Raw genomic sequence first — 18334 nt, 5'->3', positions numbered from 1 at the left:
ATTGATCATGATCATATTATCCTTTAAATGACTTTTTGCTGGAAGATTGATCATATTGTTCGATAGATGGCTCACCCCAAATTGTGGCCGGCAGAGTGTTTTTCTTGCAAGTGGTGGTGGCTCAGTTTCTGCTGCTTTCTTTCCATTAGCCTCCTCTTTGGATGGACCTCAAGTCTCGTGCCAGTCTACTTCAGGATAGTCTCATGTTGATGTTAAGAATTAGGCGGCCTTATTCTATATTACCGAAAAAAATGAAAATTGTGGTATAAAATTAAATAAATAAGTACATGTAAGATATTTAGTGGTTCACATTCAATACGAGCGTGAGGGCTAGCTAAGTTCACTTTCAGCTGTTGTGGGTCTCAATATGAGCATGAGGGCTGGCTACGTTCACTTTCAGCGGCTGTGGGTTATTTATACTATGATGAATAATAAGTTCAAAAGAGAAAATTACACTCTAACTATTTTAATTTAACTCTGCAATTGCCACCCACTTTATATAAGAGAAATTAGGGTGGTGGAACCAATGCCTACATGATGATATAACATTTTTAGAAAAGACGGTTATTTTTGCATCAAGGACGTCTTAATAATATTGTGACTTTTTATATGGAGAGATCGGTGCTCATAACAGAGGACGTTGTAATTAAAATTTCAAGATCGATCATCGTGTTATCCCTGTACAAGACAATAAGGGTAACTGTCACGCCCCCGGGCAGGGGTCGGTGACGTGGAGGCTCGATTATGAGTAATAATCAAAATTCAAAAGTAAAGCATTAAGTAAATTTCAAAACAAGCCTCCGTTTCATTAAAATATATTACAAGGGAGAGACTAAAACTCAAGCCTCTCACACTGTACTAAACTCAGGATCTATCCACAGGATCTTCATTATCATACATACATGACACATATAAATAACATTATAGACATCAATCATAGTCTAGAAGTCTAAATATAGGAGTTTACAGAAGTTACACTTCCTTAAATTTATATATATATCCGGAGGATGAACACAATCCTCACCAACTCCGGTGCTAGCAATCTAACTTAGCCACTCCGCACCGCTTCTCGAATTTTTAAATATTTATAAACAATAAAACGTGAGCGAAAGGCCCAGTAGGATATATTTTGAAATAACTTTATAAATAAATGAATAAATAAATAAGCAAGTAAATAAATAAATGAATAAGTAAATAAAATAAGACATTCAGTTCCAACACAACAGCTAGAACCTCACATCCTTTTTCTCAAAGGAAATATAACTGAAAATCTCCGTATTACAGACATCAGCAAGTAATTTATACTAGGATAAATTACTTACACAACCACGTGCACAAGTCTTATCACCTCCGGGCCGGGTTTCGGGTTCTGTCCCCAAGGATGCACTCTCCACATCCTATCTTGGCCATAAGCCGGTTTACCGATTCGCAAGGTCTCTTATCTTAAGAAATCATTCATTAAACTTTCTGAAATCGTTCCTTATAATACAATGAACTACAACAAGCCATGGTCCCATGAACTACGACATGTCACGGTCCCATGTACTACAACAAGCCATGGGTGCCATGAACTACAACAAGCCATGGGTTTTTAACATTTTTCTTTCGCAAACAAGCCCCTTTTCTTTAAAACATTTGCAAGGACAAAACTCTTTTGAAAATCAGGCTCACAAAGAAAAGGGATAAGGAATCCTACCTCGTAAATATCAAACCTGGCTAGCGTTACTATATTCCGGCTTTCTCTTTCTCAAGCCCCTCAATCCGAGTCCTCAGCTACCACTGATACAAAACCATACTTTAGGATCCAATTCTCAATCCTAAAGCAATTTCAATCTCAATTATACCATTTGATTTCCTATTAGTGTGCCATAATTCAATTACCGATTTCACAAACCATTTCATGTTTCAAATCATCATTCCAAGGGTTTTCAATCTCAAAATATGGATTAAAGATGCTAATCCATTCATTCTAGGTCCCCAAACAAAGATAATTTGGGTTCTCTTCGAAAACCGATGTCAACACAGCATTTTCAGGCAAAACAGGATCAAACCCCGTGTACACCGGTCGACCGGTGACAGACCAGTGCAACACCACCGGTCAACCACCGGTGGTGTGCAATCCGGTCGACTGAACAGGTCGACCGGTGAGGCCAATGCAATCCGGTCAACCGCACAAGTCGACCGGTGAAGAACAGTAGTACGAGAAAACTCACAAAATCAGTTCGAAAACCTACAAATCGAGCCCAAATTAAGATATCTCAAGGGACAACACCTGAATCCGGGTTCTAGGTACTAAATCAAGTTTAAAGAACCCGAGATCCCCAATTTCTACCATGTTTTTAGTCAAAATCCATCAAAATTCGTTTTGAACCAAAATAAGTTTTTAAATCTGAAAACTTGAGATTCAAGAGAGGTTTTTTAGAGATCTTACCTCAAATTCTTCTCTTGATGTTGAAAACTTCTTAAAATTTTTCTTTGGTTCGAGATCCGGTTGATTTTGAAGCAAAACGGGAGAGAGAGAGAGAGAGAAAGCGTGTGTGTGTGAGAGTGAGTTCGAGCGTGAGAGTGAGAGAGAGTGAGTGCGAGAGTGAAGAGAGAGAGTGAGGTGCACGGAAAGGAAAAGAATAAGGAAGAAAAGAAAAGAAAAGGAAGAAGGATACGTGTCACTAACTTAAAAGACAGTCCAAAAAAGGTGCCCATACACACCTCTGGGATAAAATGTAAATACTGAGAATATTTAAATACCTTGGAACTATTTAAATTTACACGTCAGAAACATTTATTAATTAATAATTAATTAATTAAACCAGATTAGGCACACTAATAAATCTTAATTACCTTAATTAAGCTCGTTTAATTCTTCAGGGTGTTACAACTCCACCCCCCTTAAGGAATTTCGTCCTTAAAATTAGGGCTTACCTCAAGGTGCAAACAGATGTGGATATCGCTCCTGCATCGTCGTTTCAAGTTCCTATGTCGCTTCCTCAACTCCATGGTACTGCAATAATACTTTTACTAATGGAATCTCATGATGACGCAAGCTCTTCATCTTACGATCAAGAATCTGAACTGGTGCCTCCTCGTATGTCACGTCATACGTTATCAGAACGTCAAACCATTGTACCACCGCTTCCGGCTCAAGTTGACATTTGCGAAGCATGGAGACATGGAACACGTCATGCACGTGAGATAACTCAGGCGGTAAAGCCAGACGATACGCCATGACACCAACTCGTTGCATGATCGGGAATGGTCTAACAAACCCTGGCGCAAGCTTCCCTTTCACACAAAAATGAATGACTCCTTTGCATGGTGAAACCTTTAACAAAATGAAGTCGCCTTCTTGGAATTCCAAAGGTCTACGCCTTTTGTCAGCATAGCTGTTTTGTCGACTTTAAGCTGTTAACAGTCGTTCCCGAATCACAACTATCTTCTTATTGTTCTCTTGGATAACTTCCAGTCCAGTAGTAGGCCAATCCTCTAGTTTTAGCCAACAAACAGGTGATCTGCACGGTCGACCATAGAGAGCTTCGAACGGTGTCATGCCGATACTGGCCTGATAGCTGTTGTTGTAGGCAAACTCAGCAAGATGAAGATAGTTTCCACCAAAATCCAGAATACAAGCACAAAGCATATCCTTCAGAATCTGAATAACTCTTTCAGATTGCCCATCAGTCTGAGGATGAAATACCGTGCTAAAACTCAATTCTGTTCCCATGGCTTCCTGGAAACTTTTTTAATACCTTGCATTAAAGCGAGTGTCACGGTCGAACGTGATAGACAATGGCACTTCGTGAAGTCTGACGATGTGCTCCCGATACAACTCTACTAAAACCTTCCGAGAATATGTCGCACGGAACGATATGAAGTGTGCAGACTTCGTCAACCTATCCACCACCACCCAGAGGGCATCGTGCTTCTACTTAGTTCTCGGTAGTCCCATCAGAAAATCTATGGTGATATGCTCCCATTTCCATCCCGAAACAGGTAAGAGCTGCAATTCTCCTACAGGTTTCTGATGTTCTACTTTAATCCTGAGACAAGTCACATACTCTGAGACATACTCACGAATGTCTTTCTTCATACCTCTCCACCAGTACTGTCTTTTCATATCCTGGTACATCTTTGTACTTCTCGAATGAATGGCATATCGCGATTTATGGGCATCATGCAAAATTGCCTTCTTGATGTCATCCACCTTAGGAACAGCTAACTGGGTTCTGAAATAAAGTGCTCTATCCTCTCGGATTCTCCAATCCTCAAGCTGTTCTCCATTCTAGATTCGAATCCGGATTCCTTGGAGATGCGAATCTTGCCATTGATTCTGCTTAGCTTGTTGCACAAGGGCCGGTGCGAAAATCAGATTATATACCATTGCCTGGTTATAATCCTCATGGTACTGAAGTTCATATTCGCTCACCACTTTAGTTCTTTTCCAGTCCTCCAAAGCTAATGAAGCCAGAGTTCCCGAAGTCTTCCTACTAAGAGCGTCAACTACCACATTAGCTTTTCCTAGATGATACTGCAGTGTGAAGTCGTAATCTTCTATGTATTCCACCCATCTCTTCTACCTGAGGTTCAGATCTTTCTCAGTAAACAAGTACTTCAGACTCTTATGGTCAGAAAAGACCTGAAACCTTGCTCAATAGAGATAGCATCTCCATATCTTCAGAGTAAATATCATCGCTGCTAATTCCAAGTCATGAGTGGGCTAGTTCCGTTCATGCAGTTTCAGTTGGCAAGATGCATAGGCTACGACACGTCCCCCTTGTAATGACTAAGAAAATTCCAGACTTTAAATAATACAATTTATTTATTTAAGCTAAGGATTTTCCTAGAAAATATTATGTGACTGAAGGATTTATGGAATCAATATATGTATTCCTAAATTCTGTAGCAGATTTCATGTTAAGTTCATGTTTTCGATCAAGTAAATTCGATCGATAAATTCTTGCCGTACTTTAAGGCGGAATAATTTTCAGTACAAGTATAGTTTGAGAATCTTAATTTCAAGAATCTCCAAACACAGCATGATGTTAGCAGCGTAAAAAAAAAACGCACTGACATTTTTAAAAAAGAGAAAATCCTTAATTGCCAGACAGCTAGGTCAAAGTCAGAAGATAAATACCCATAGTAGAAGGGTATAATGTAAACTCGGGAGTTGACACCGTCAGAAACAACGTCATTTCTGAAAATTAACGCAGGATAGTTAAATTTAGAATTTGTTCAGTCTAGAATTAATTTCAAGACTGTAAACAGTTCAAGATATTACGCGAATAAGAATTTAATGTGATATCCAAAGCAGTCAAGGATTTAACATTTAACTGTAAATAAACAGTAGAAAAAGGAACCGTCAGAAATGGAAACGAATTCCTGTTAGCTAAGTTACTCTCTTATAGTCAGTATAATTTTTATCAGTTTCTAAGGGAAACTTAAGAAAGTGGACAAGAGTACAATGGGGTAGGTGAGATTTTTTTCTCTCCCTTCCTCCACTTGGCCGGCCATGCATGAAAAAATAGAGCCAAACCTTTGGCTAGTGGAGTGTGCTAGAAGACTTTATGTTAAGGTGATGTGATGTTAGTGGTTGAAGGGGAATTAATGGCAAAGTTGCTTCTTCTTTTCTCCTTCCAAAACCGGCCAAGAAAGGGGGATTTGAACCAAAAATTTGGTTGAATGATGGAGTGGAATTGGTGTTAAAAAAAATAATTTCCAAGTGCCTATAAAAGGAACCAACATAGGATAAGCTTCATTTTTTTTCTCCTAGCTTTTTCCCCACTCAAAAATCCGGCCACACACTCTCCATTTCCTCTCAAATATTTTCTCCCACTCTCCAAAACTTGAGCCCCTAGCACACCATAGAAGAAGAAGAAGGAGATTAAGGGATTCTAGGAGGAGACTAGTCAAGCATTCCTCTAAGGGTAAAGAAACTCTAAATCCTCTCTTTTTCATGTTTTGGGAAAGTTTGAAATAGAGAAATATTCTTCTCAAATTTCCTTATACTCTTATAGTTTCAAGCCATTAACAATCCTAGAGGAGTTCAAGGGTTTTTCAAGAGAAAGAGAGAATTCTTCAAGGGTAAGTTCTTAAACTCCCCTCCATTAATTTCTAGCCAACTTTAAGCTTGGATTTATGGATGTAAATTTGTGGTTCTTGAAGAGATAAGATTGTAATAAGAGTGTGTGAGTTTTATGTTGGTTTTGTGAGTTTTGAGCTTAGTTTGATGTGGTATGTTTATGCTTAATCTAAGTTGCTTATTTTCGGATTAGAGGAAAAATTTTCCGGTGACTTTGACCGCGAAAATGAGGACCATAGAGCGAGAGTTTTTAATGTTTTAAAGCTTGAACTTATAGCCCTGGATGTTTTGAACATTTTCGGTTACTATGACAAAACCTAATTTTAACTCTAAAACCAAGTTTGAAGCCATTTGGCAAAAACGGACAAGCTGTCCAACACAGTTTCGAAAAAAAAACTGGCAGCCACTGGTTCAGCCAAACGGGACCCTTAGAAGCTGAATCTCGATTTTTCACAAAAGTGACAATTTTATATTTCGACGAGATGAAGAAATTTGATGAAGAAAAGATTTTCAAAATCCGACCCTAAGAGGTACTAAAACACAGATTCCCGAAACGGCACAGTTTTTGACTAAAACAGTTTCAAGAAAAACAACAGCTACGGCTTTCAGCCAAACGGGGCCTTTAGAGGCCGAGATGAGAAGCTATACGGCTCAACTCCAACATAATTGCTCTGATATAGCTGGCTCTTTTAGGCACTTGGATATTTCCCAACAACTCCGGTCCATTTATGGTTATTGCTTCTGTGAACATAGTAGCTAAATAATCCCAACGCGTTACATAAGGCAGATATTGTATAATTGTTCGGTTTTCCGCAATTTTTTCCATTCCTCGGTGTAAATAGCCTAATATTGGTTCACAGTCAATAACATCTTCACCATCGAGAGTAACGATGAGTCGAAGAACACCATGCATTGATGGGTGGTGGGGACCCATATTTACTATCATGAGGTCTTTTCTTGGAGCTGGTATATTCATAGGTTTTTCTTTTTCCTCGATTGATTCTTTCATGAATTACTGAAAAGCGAAAATAAGTTCATTAAAATAAAAAAAAATCAAGATCTAATAAATCAAATAATTCAATAATTCAAAACGCTTCCTCAAATTCAAATTAACGCATTTTTGATTCCCGAATATCTAACTGATTAATTAATTCTTTATAACGTATTCTATTGTTCTTTGACAAATAAGACAGCATCCTTTGGCGTTTTCCCAAAATTTTACGGAGGCCTCTCTGAGATAAATAGTCTTTTCTGTGCAATTCCAAATGTGAAGAAAGTTTTCGTATCCTATTAGTGAGGCTTAGTATTTGAAATGTAACAGACCCCCTGTTTTTTTCTTTTTCTTCGTGTGAAATAACCGAGATGAATGACTTTTTTATCATAAAATGAAATCTTCCCCCCCACCGGCCCTTATTGCTTTGCTAGATTTTTTTATTGATCAATAATAATAATGTTATTCATTTTTTTTTTTTTATTTGGCATACACAATACAATAATCTTAATTTTGTGAATAATCTTAATTTTGTGAATAATTTCCAATTTGAAAATTGTATTCGAATAGGTAAACAAAAAGATAGTTGTCTGCACTCACAAAAGATAAAAAATTATATCTAAAATTTAAAAATAAACTAAGAAGATTTTTGCATTATTTCTAGATATTGATATGTCATTAAATTAGTATCGTGTATCATAATGGAATAGAAAACAATATAGGTGTGCATCTATTTGTCTTCATATATGCAATATAGTACGGGAAATAAAATCAATCCGTATTTCACTTTTTTTCAGTACACGCTTAAGTTCATTTTTAAATTGCGGATACATATGTATCCTTACCATACTGAAACGACTGCCATTATTGGTATCAAACCAATAGCGATTCATACAAGCGAAATCTTCTAATCGATAATTAGGCCAAAGAAAGAACTTTAATCTAATTATATTATTTTGATTTATTTTGCTTTTATTCAAAACCGGACTCTTTACCTTATTTTCATTACAAAAAAATGCATTGCTAGGTATACCATTTCTATTCCTAGAATTGAAACAAATTAGAATTCTCAATTCTCTACGATGTCTAGGGGATAAAATAGTTTCAGGAACAAACAAATCATAATGATTTTTGTCTCGATTTTCAGTCATCTTTTGATGTTTTGAAATGAATTCATCAAAATTCTTCGTATCAACATGGCCCTTTTCTCGATACCTTTGATTAATTGTGTGTTTACTTTTATGAACCAACGAAATACCTATAGTTTGATACATAATAAATTGTCCTTCATTTTTTCTAGACAGACGAACTGGTTCAATAAGTAATATTCCCTTTTTAATCAATTCTGTAAGAATGAAATTTTTCTGAATCATTAGAAGATCCAGATTTATTTCTCCCCTTTGAATAGAGGCTATAGTAATTTCTCTTAGGTTTATCGGTCTAAGCAGGGAACAATATACTTTGATGTTATCGATCATTTTTTTATTTAAAGAATCGTCCCATCTCAATTGAAAAAGCAAATACCTTTTTAGTAAGAAATCAAACTCCGCTTCCATGTTGGTCCTGGATTGTTTTTTATTTTTTTTCATCTTTGATACCGCATAATTTTCTTCAATATCTTTTTCTTGATTTGAGAGAGTTGATTCAAAATCTGTTTTGATTCCGCATTCTTTTTCTACTTGATTTTGTTTTTCTAATTCAAGATATTTTTTTTCATTTGAAAATATTGATATAAAGATATCTCTTTTTTTCTTTCCAGTCGTTTTTTTATTTTTATTTCCACTGGCATTTTCATTTACATTAAGATTTAAAAGGAGAAATTTGATTGGTATGTACCATGGTTTAATCTTATACGAAGTATAAAGTATCAAAAATTCTGGGAAAAACCAAAGTTCGAGATTCGATATGGGACAACTTAGTATTTCTTCATTCATTCTCATCCAATCAAAAAGTTTTTTTTTTGATGGATTCATTTCTTGATTTTGATGAATCGTGGGATAAAAAAGATCTTTCTTGTCGATTTTCTCAATTATTTGATAATTATTAGCCCTAGGTTTAGTATATTTATTACTGTTGGCGTCAGTATCCATATTGATCCAGGCCCTAATATCCATTTTCTTTCTAAGACAAAAATTGAGAATTATCCAATCGAAATTTTTTCTATCCGGATTGTTCTTTATATCTATAATATTATCTTCTACTAGATAATTATTGATAGGGATACCTACCAGCATATTAAATAATTTTCGTTTATGTTCGGTATAATTATAAAAAATCTCTTGGTTATTATTTACTTGTAATGGTAATCCATAAATAGATGAGTTTTTCTTATCTTCATAATTAATAAAATTATATGATAAAAGATCATATCTATATTTTTTTTTAACATTTTTTTTTTCGGAGTTAATTAATGGCTTTTTTTCATATGAATCATATTTGTTTAAATGGTTATTTTGAGCTATAGAGTGTTGATTTACTATATTTATACCTTTTTGTGGTACTAATCTAGACTGAGATAAATTATTTTGATAATAACCCCTTAAGCAATTTTTCCATTGATTTATTTCATAATTGGGGATGTTCTTATGTCTTAATTCGGAATGAAATATTTTTTGTGTTCCAAGAAAATAATCCTTTATTTCATTCTTAAGAAAAAGAAAAGCTCCATTATATTGAAAGACAGATCTTAATCTTAACTTATATAAATTAAAAAAGTTAAAACCCCGGCTTTGTGATAATTTGTAAAAGACATATGCTTGTGACAAATAAGATAAATTACAAAAAGTTTCCAAGTTCTTATTATTAATATTAGAAAGTGACTCTTTTATAGTCGAAATAAACTGCGTTATCTTTTGATTTGTTTTATCAATTTTTTCTTGATTTCTTTCATTATTGTAAATATAGTTATTATAGGAACTGGTTTTATTAACAATTTTTTTTAATGATTCAAAAAAATAAAAAAAAAGTTGTGCATTTATTCTAGGAATATTAATGATAAATAAAAAGATATTTCTATATATTCTTTCAATGAAAAATTTTATAAAATAATTTGATTTACGGATTAGTCGAACATTTCTTCTTTTTAATAGCTGCAAAATATTTTTTGGTGATTCCAATCTTTTATCATTATAACTCATTTTGTTAGAACTAATATTTATATGTGGACTTATAAATCCTTTTTTGTTGTCTTTTGAAATTTTTTGTATTTGATTTATGGTTGTGTTTGTTCTATTAGTTAGATCTTGTATTTTTTTTTTTGTTAATGAAAAAGTTGTCCAATTTGTAGATTGAATGTTAATGGACGGTTCATGAATTAGCTCGTTATCGATTATCAAATTTTTTTCTTTTTTGCTTTCACTCAATTCATATAGTTCTATTTCTCTTAATCCAACTAATAGAATTGGGTTCATTTTTGAAAGTTCTTTTATTATTTTTTTTAGAAATACAATATTTTTAATAACCCATTTTTTTCTTTCTTTTGAGACATTTAGAAATAATTTTGTTCTTTCTTTTAAAATTATTAGAATTCTAAAACATTTCTTTTTTAATTTTATAAGTCTTTTTTTGAGTTCTTTAAAAATAGGTTCAAAAAATGAAAGTTGTTTTCTGGGCGAACCAAAAGGAAGTTCAGTTTCCATTCCCCAAACTGTTAAAAAACAAAAATCATTTTGTTGTTCTTTCTTTTTCATTGGATCCTTATAATTGTTTCGTAGCTTAAGCTTAGATTTGTGCCAAGGTTTCAGACGAAAAGGAAATAGGATCTTTATCTGAATACCGTCTATTAACCAGTTTTTCGGAAATTCTTTTTCTGCTAATTGAACACCATTATAAGTGCAGTTAACATGCACTTCTCTTTTCCAATCCTTTACATCCTCCGACCATTCAGGAAATTGAAATAATAGTATACGACCAATATTTTTAACTATTATCAATGAGGGTAATATAATATATTTTCTCAGAATTGATTGGATTACTAATACAAAACCTCTTATTACTTGAGCAACTACAATGCTATCCCAGGTTTCCGCTATTTCTATACGTGCATTCTCCCTTCTTTTTTCTTTTTCTTTTTTTTTATCTTTTGATTTTTTCTCTCTATAGTCTGAAATTTTGAATTCTGGCTTTTTCCATAGCCAATGTTGAAATTTTTTTTTTATCGGCCTCAACATATCAAAAGAAAAATAAACATCTTTGTCGATTCTGTCCAAAAAAGGAAGGGAGTGTACGTTTGCTTGAAAGGTTTTCCAAATAACTGTTTTACGCCTTTGAGCGCGCATTGAGCCTTTGATTATGTCTCGACGAAAATCCGATTGTTGCGAATAACGTATCAAAGCAATGTCGTCCCTTTCATCATTATTATTAGTATCTTGGGAATTACTATAACCATTGGTATTTTCGAGTTCATGATTAAAAATCAATACACGTTTGCATTTTCTTGAACGAATCTGAGAATCCGTTCCCAAAGCTTCTTCGTTTTCTCCCTCCTCTTGTTCCAAATCGTCGATTAATTTGTATGACCATTGCGGAATTTTTTTTCTGATTTCTTTTATCCCAATAGCTTGTTTTCTAATTGTTTTATTGTTAGGATCCGTTAGAAATCTTTCAAATAGAAATCTTATTTTTTTTTCTCGTCCTTCTAAATTAATTCGTAATTGTTTATGTTCAGGAAGTAAATAAAATTTTTTAAAATTTAAACTTGATGTTGGTTTTCCATTAAATTCATTGATTAAGTTCAAGAAAAAATTCATTTCTGTTGATAATAATCTTTTATCAATTCTATCAAATGGTTTTTTTTCTTCAAATTCTAAATAATTAATAATAAGAAAGAGACCGTGGATCTTATTTATCCAACCTCTTTCTATGTAATTTTGTATGGAAACTTTATCTTTGATTGAAAGTGAAAACCTTTTTTTAATTTGTCCACGGTATGCCCCATTCAAGAAAGGATCATATACTTTTGGTAAGTATTTTTTTTTCGTATTATCATGACACAATCTAGGTCTTTTTTCTAGTACATCCAAAATAAGGAATTTACTATCTAGAGCTTTGTCAAGATCCTTGATTATATTTATAAATTTGTTGTTTAGGTTTTTTCTTTTTTGTTCATTAGTATAACTCCAATTATTATATAATTCATCAGAGTCAAGTTTATCTGTTGTGAACAGAGACATCTTTCTTTGTATCATTTCGAAAAAAGTTGACAAACTGGGTGGGTACGTAAAAGATATTCTTTTTTTTCCATCGCTTTCACATGTATGAAAAAAATATTGTGACATTTCATTTTTTACAGCATTTTCAAATTTATCGTTTTTGATATAACGAAATGGACGATTCCAGCGTTTATAGTCGAAAAGAATAGTCACAAGAGGTTTTTCAAACCAGAGGAGTTCTTTTTTTTCTTTAAATATTTCTAACTTCGAATTTTCTTGATTCCGATCCACATCCAGATAATAAGTTTCATAAACGGGTTTATTTTTATATCGTGTCTCTTTAAAATCGATTTTTTCCGGATCCTCCTTTTCTTCCGAAAAAAGGGAAGGAGAAGGATCTTCTTCGGTGGATCCCTCTTGTTCCTGTTTAGTCCCCTTCGTTTCTGAAGTTTTTTCTACATCTCTTTCTTCCTCACTTTCCCCCCTTTCTTCCGTTTCTTTCAGTTTCTTAGTAAGAATGGGTGACGGTATTCTGCCTAAATAGTAGACACAGGTAATAAATAATAGAATACTAAAGATTCGAACCATAAAATTTAAGTAGACAACTTATTATTTTTCAGTATAAACTTAATACTATTCATTATAATATTAAAATATAATATATGATTATTATAAACATAATAGCAAATGTTCAACCTTATAACTATAATTACTATACTATAATAAATAGTATAATTAATAGTATAATGAATTAATATGGTTTCTTACTTATTTATTAAAAAAAAGAAAAATATTAATAAAATCTCTATTCTCCCTTCAAATATGAATACTACCGTGCTAGTTTTATGAAAAAAACAAAGCCCCTTATCGGATTTGAACCGATGACTTACGCCTTACCATGGCGTTACTCTACCACTGAGTTAAAAGGGCATATTTGATTCAATTCCTGAATAAGCCACTAATCACTATGTGTTTAGTCTATATACATATTATATGTATATAAATACATCGTATACGTTATAATATATCTTAAACGTATAGTGGTTCATTCAGGAACGATAAATTTGATTTACATAATGAGTATAGGATATACTTGTAAGTATAAGTAAAAAATTGTAAGTATAAGTAAAAAAAAAGGGGGTTTAGTGATATTTGATTTCATAAATATCAATCAATGCAAGGAATTGTTTCAAGACAGATTCTAATTGCCATCATAACGAAATTCATTTGATTGATACAGGTACCTACCAATTCAACCTAGATCCAAACTATTTCATCGAATCATTAATAAAGCGATTCAGCTTGCCCCCCAAACCAAATTCTTAGAAAAAAAAGAAAAAAAAAAAAAGATTTATTAAATAAAATAATATTAACATTATTAATAATTATTGAAATTATTAATAATATTATTTAAATTCTAAATTTAAAGAAAAAAAGAAAATAGATTTATTTATGGAATTATAAAATGTCGATTAGAATGAACGATTCAGGAATATAAATAATCAAAGAATTCTCTATAATCGTGAAAGACAGAAAGATCCTTCGCGTTGAGTCATACGATTCCATTATATTGACAATTTCAAAAAACTATTCATACTATGATCATAGTATGATGACGGTTGGGCAAGTATGCCCCCATCGTCTACCGGTTCAGGACATCTCTCTTTCAAGGAGGCAGCGGGGATTCGACTTCCCCTGGGGGTAGGGTACTACGAAAGGAAGTTGATCGTGGATTATCACTAAGCCTGGATTGATTCTTCCCGGGTCGATGCCCGAGCGGTTAATGGGGGCGGACTGTAAATTCGTTGGCAATATGTCTACGCTGGTTCAAATCCAGCTCGGCCCAATAATTCGCCGATCCACCATGAAATGATATAAGCCATTTGTTGTTCTCCAGAAATGCTCGATCCCAGTCAAAATCTCTGATATTGATATATCTTTATCCCTATCGCTATTACTCTATTTATTTTTCTTTTTTCCAACAAGTTTTGATCTTGCTAATGATCTATATTCATATCAAGATCTGGAAGTGTAAAGTCTAATGAAAAGAGTAAAGAAAAAAAAGACCTTTTTCATTGAAAGATTGACTATCCAATTAATTTGGAAATAACGACAAGATTATTAGTAATCACTGCCTCTCTTGCTAAAGTTCATATCCATATCGAAAGTATTTGAATAAAAACATAAGAATATGTATACTGTACACCTTATTTTATTATGTTATTTCCTTGGGATTGTAGTTCAATTGGTCAGAGCACCGCCCTGTCAAGGCGGAAGCTGCGGGTTCGAGCCCCGTCAGTCCCGATGGATCCAAATCCAATAAAAAAATACAGCAATTCATCTTCCATTTTTCTGTTCTGTGAAAGAAAGTACAAAGAGTAGAATTTCATTGCCAACAGGAATCCCTTTTCTTTTTATCTTTTTATTTTTTTAATTTCTATTGTTTGGCTTTGTTTGGAACCAATGATAAGTGTAAAAGCGGTTAGATGATACTTCATCAAATGATTGTACAAGGAGGGCGCTAGTTTATAGAAAGAAAGGGTGGAAAAGAATGAAAAATATAAATCAAAGTTAAAGTAAAGGGGTTTTTGATTGTATCAAAATTGACTTTGGAATTCGATATGGATAAAAGATCTTCCTATGTTATATTATTCAATTCTTGACGATGAATCAATTTGTCAGATATTGTTATTCATGATATTGATCCGATTCGATTATATCTCGATGTAATTCATCTCATTGAATTTATAGACAAAAGATTTATTATCTCTATGGGATTAAATCCCGAGTTATTGCGAATTAAAGAAAAACGAAAGGATGAAATTATGGAAGTAAATATTCTCGCATTTATTGCTACTGCACTGTTCATTCTAATTCCTACTGCTTTTTTACTTATAATATACGTAAAAACAGTAAGTCAAAGTGATTAATTTAAATTAAACTTGTGACTTTTTAGTTTTTATCAATGATTGAAGAGAAGAAATAAAATAAAAAGGATTCAAATTTCACGTTTTAAATGAAATCATCGAACTAGAATCAGCAGTATTCTATGAGATACTAGATAGTATGGTAGAAAACGATTTTTCTACCATACTAGTATTATTATTGTACTGTATAAAGTTTGCTGTATGACGATACAGGTTAATTTAATATATATCAATTGACATTATATAGATATAAATTCCATATAGAATGTACATAGTGTCATGTCCCAATCCTATTTCTTTGCTTCATCTATTTCTATTTGATTTATTTGATTTGTGTTGATTCCAATCAATTTGAAATAATCGAAAGACAGCTCTTACTCTTACGATTCTAATTCCTAGATTTCTTATCTTTTTTAATATGAATTCCGATATCCATTGAAAAAAAGAATCAAATCAATGAAAGAAAAAGAGGTATGGGTATAATAAAAGAAAATCAAGTAATCTTCTTGTTAGCATTCCAACAAAGAAGTAATTGATTAACCAGTTGACAGAGTATCCAGAGGTTCCATGGGAACTTCTTCGGATTTCGAAAAGGATTAATAAACCTCACCAATTTTAACCCTTCAACCATTATATGAAATGAAAAAAAAAGACCAGCATAAATAAAATTTTTAAAATAATAAAACAAATGGTAAGTGCGCAATATGTGACTTGCCCAAGACAATATTTTCTTATGTGTAGTATCTCCTTGTACAACCACTATGTCTATGTTGTTTCCCGTAAAAAAGTGTATCCACGTAATGTAATAACAGAACTCTTTTCTCTTTGAAGAGGAAAGACGGAAAAAAATAACAAATAAAAAGTAAAAAAAAAAGTAAAGTATATAAAAGGCTTTCGTTCTTACTCTTACTCATTGTCGATATAGAAAATTTATGAAGAATTCGATTGGAAAAGATTTCATACCATTTGGAGTACTTTCGAAATACGAACATAGGAATAATTGAAATATTTGTTTGATTGAAAGAGTTCATATGTTATTTATAGAATACATTACTCCACTAGAATCCAATACATATAACTTCGAAATGAAAATTTTTTGAAATTCAATTTTTAAATTGAAATAGTGAATTAAAAAAAAAAGTCTTTGCAGAACGATCTATAAAAAAAATTGATACAGTTTGATTCCTAAACTCAATTAGTAGTACTTCTAGAGTCCACTTCTTCCCCATACTACGAGTGAAAGGGAAAAGGTAAAGACTACCATCAAAGCAGCCCAAGCGAGACTTACTATATCCATGTGAATTATGTCCTCGATCTCTATGAAGGAATTATTCAATTATTGTTTACTAATAATAGTAGAATTACCAGCGCAGAGTCAAAAGGGGGTTCTGATCCAACACCATTGATGAAAAAATCCAATAAATCCAATTAGACCAAGTTCTAATGATTATACTAAAAGATCTCTAGTATAATCGGAAAACATTAAGTACAAGCAAAATAGGCAGAGACAGCCCTTGAAGTCTCAAAAGTATCAAAGGAATGTTAATAATATGTCAGAATAATAAGACCTATTCTTTCTTTTGTCGCCCTTCATTTCATTAATTCAAAAGTATAAAAATATAGAATCAAGCTAGATCATTATCTATCGCATACTCCTATTTTATTTCTTTTCGATTTTTCCCTTTTATTTGATCTCAATCTTACCATCTTCGATTGTCGCTATGAACCAATCGAAGACGTCCTATTACGTTCTTGACTCGAGATTATCGAAAAGTTCAAATTTATTTTTGTACTTTAGTTAAGTTAAAACTTTAATATATTAATATATAATATATAAATAAGTAAAAGTATATAAACTAAAAGTTTATATAAATATAAATTTAAGTTAAAGTAAAAGCCAATTAGCCATTCAACCGAATTACTATTGAATGAATGTCAGAGTACTCAGAGACTTTCATGAGTATGTATACAAAGTATCTTCTGCTCTTTCCGCAACTCAAAATTTCATTAGATTCTCCGTCCGGCTATCCAATCTAATTCAAGACCCAGTCAGTAGACACTACATTATCAGTAGACACTACATTAGTAGTGGAAGGGCGCTATCATATCAAACTTTACCAGTTCTTTTTGACGACTATAATCTTTTCCTAAACCCAAGGACTTTAAGATGTACTTGAATTTAAGATTTCTCACGAAATCCGTTTTAAAGTCAAATGAGATGGCCGATTGAAATGACTAGTTTTAGAAAAGCTTTTAAAGAGTATTTAAAATAAGAGTTCAAATGCTATTCGATTTGAAGGATATTCCTAAAAGGTTTTATCTTAACTAAAATTAAGAAAAGCTTTAAGAAATTTAGTGATTCACTTATTTGAAATTATTGTTACAAATTATGAAAGTATTCCTTCTTATAAAAAAAAAAAAAATGTTCCGCATATTTTAAGAAACCCCAGTAAGTACAAGTTAAAAAGTTTAAGTTACAGTGGCGGCCTCATAGGAGGGGCGTCACACCCCTTGCATCAAGATACAACCAAGTCCACTCCCCGAGGTGTCAGAATATACTTCATATGCCTCTTCACTGTCAGAAATAATCAGGACTGGTGCACTTGTCAACCTTACCTTCAATTCCTAAAAAGCATGTTCGCATTTGAATCTGACTTCTTTCCTGGTCAACTGAGGCATCGGTAGGAATGCTAGAGAAGTCCTTTACAAAATGTCGATAATATCCGGTGAGTCTGAGGAAACTTCAAATCTCTGCCACGTTCTTCAGCCTTTCCTACTATAGCACAGTCTCAATCTTGGAAGGGTCCACAGAAATTCTTTGTCCTGATACCACATGGCCAAGGAACTTCTCTTACAACTGGTGTTCACGAAGAGTTTGAAGAACGATTCTCAAATACTACTCATGTTCTTCCCAAGTCTTCAAATAAACCAAGATGTCGTCGATGAAGACAATCACAAATTGATCTAAGTAAGGCCGAAAGACTCGATTCATTAAATCCATGAATGTAGCCGGGGTATTCGTCAACCCAAAAGGCATACCAGGAATTCAAAGTGCCCGTACCGAGTTTAAAAAGTTGTTTTCAGAATGTCTTCCTCCTTGATTTTCAGTTGATGGTACCCAGACCTCAAGTCAATATTAGAGTAATACTGTGATCCACCCAACTGATCGAATAACTCATCGATCCTCGGTAGT

At 33.1% G+C, this 18334-nt stretch overlaps 1 protein-coding gene and 2 non-coding genes across 3 annotated transcripts; 2 read left to right on the top strand and 1 right to left on the bottom strand.

Annotated features, from left to right (window-relative positions):
• Nucleotides 1–13072: 13072 nt before the first annotated feature.
• TRNAT-GGU lies at nucleotides 13073–13144 on the bottom strand. Its single transcript has one exon. It is a non-coding gene; the product is annotated as a tRNA-Thr (tRNA).
• Nucleotides 13145–13623: 479 nt separating this feature from the next.
• LOC112090961 lies at nucleotides 13624–14278 on the top strand. Its single transcript, XM_024163517.1, has one exon. It carries the CDS (start codon nucleotides 13824–13826, stop codon nucleotides 13917–13919), a length of 96 nt encoding a protein of 31 aa, XP_024019285.1. The 5' UTR covers nucleotides 13624–13823; the 3' UTR covers nucleotides 13920–14278.
• A 166-nt stretch (nucleotides 14279–14444) lies between these two features.
• TRNAD-GUC lies at nucleotides 14445–14518 on the top strand. The gene has a single exon. It is a non-coding gene; the product is annotated as a tRNA-Asp (tRNA).
• The last annotated feature ends 3816 nt before the right edge of the window (nucleotides 14519–18334 follow it).

Source organism: Morus notabilis, unplaced genomic scaffold (assembly GCF_000414095.1).
Source record: "Morus notabilis unplaced genomic scaffold, ASM41409v2 Scaffold401, whole genome shotgun sequence".
Classification (NCBI taxonomy): domain Eukaryota; kingdom Viridiplantae; phylum Streptophyta; class Magnoliopsida; order Rosales; family Moraceae; genus Morus; species Morus notabilis.
Note: the sequence above shows the minus strand (reverse complement) of the source record. Positions and strands in the feature narration are given on the sequence as shown.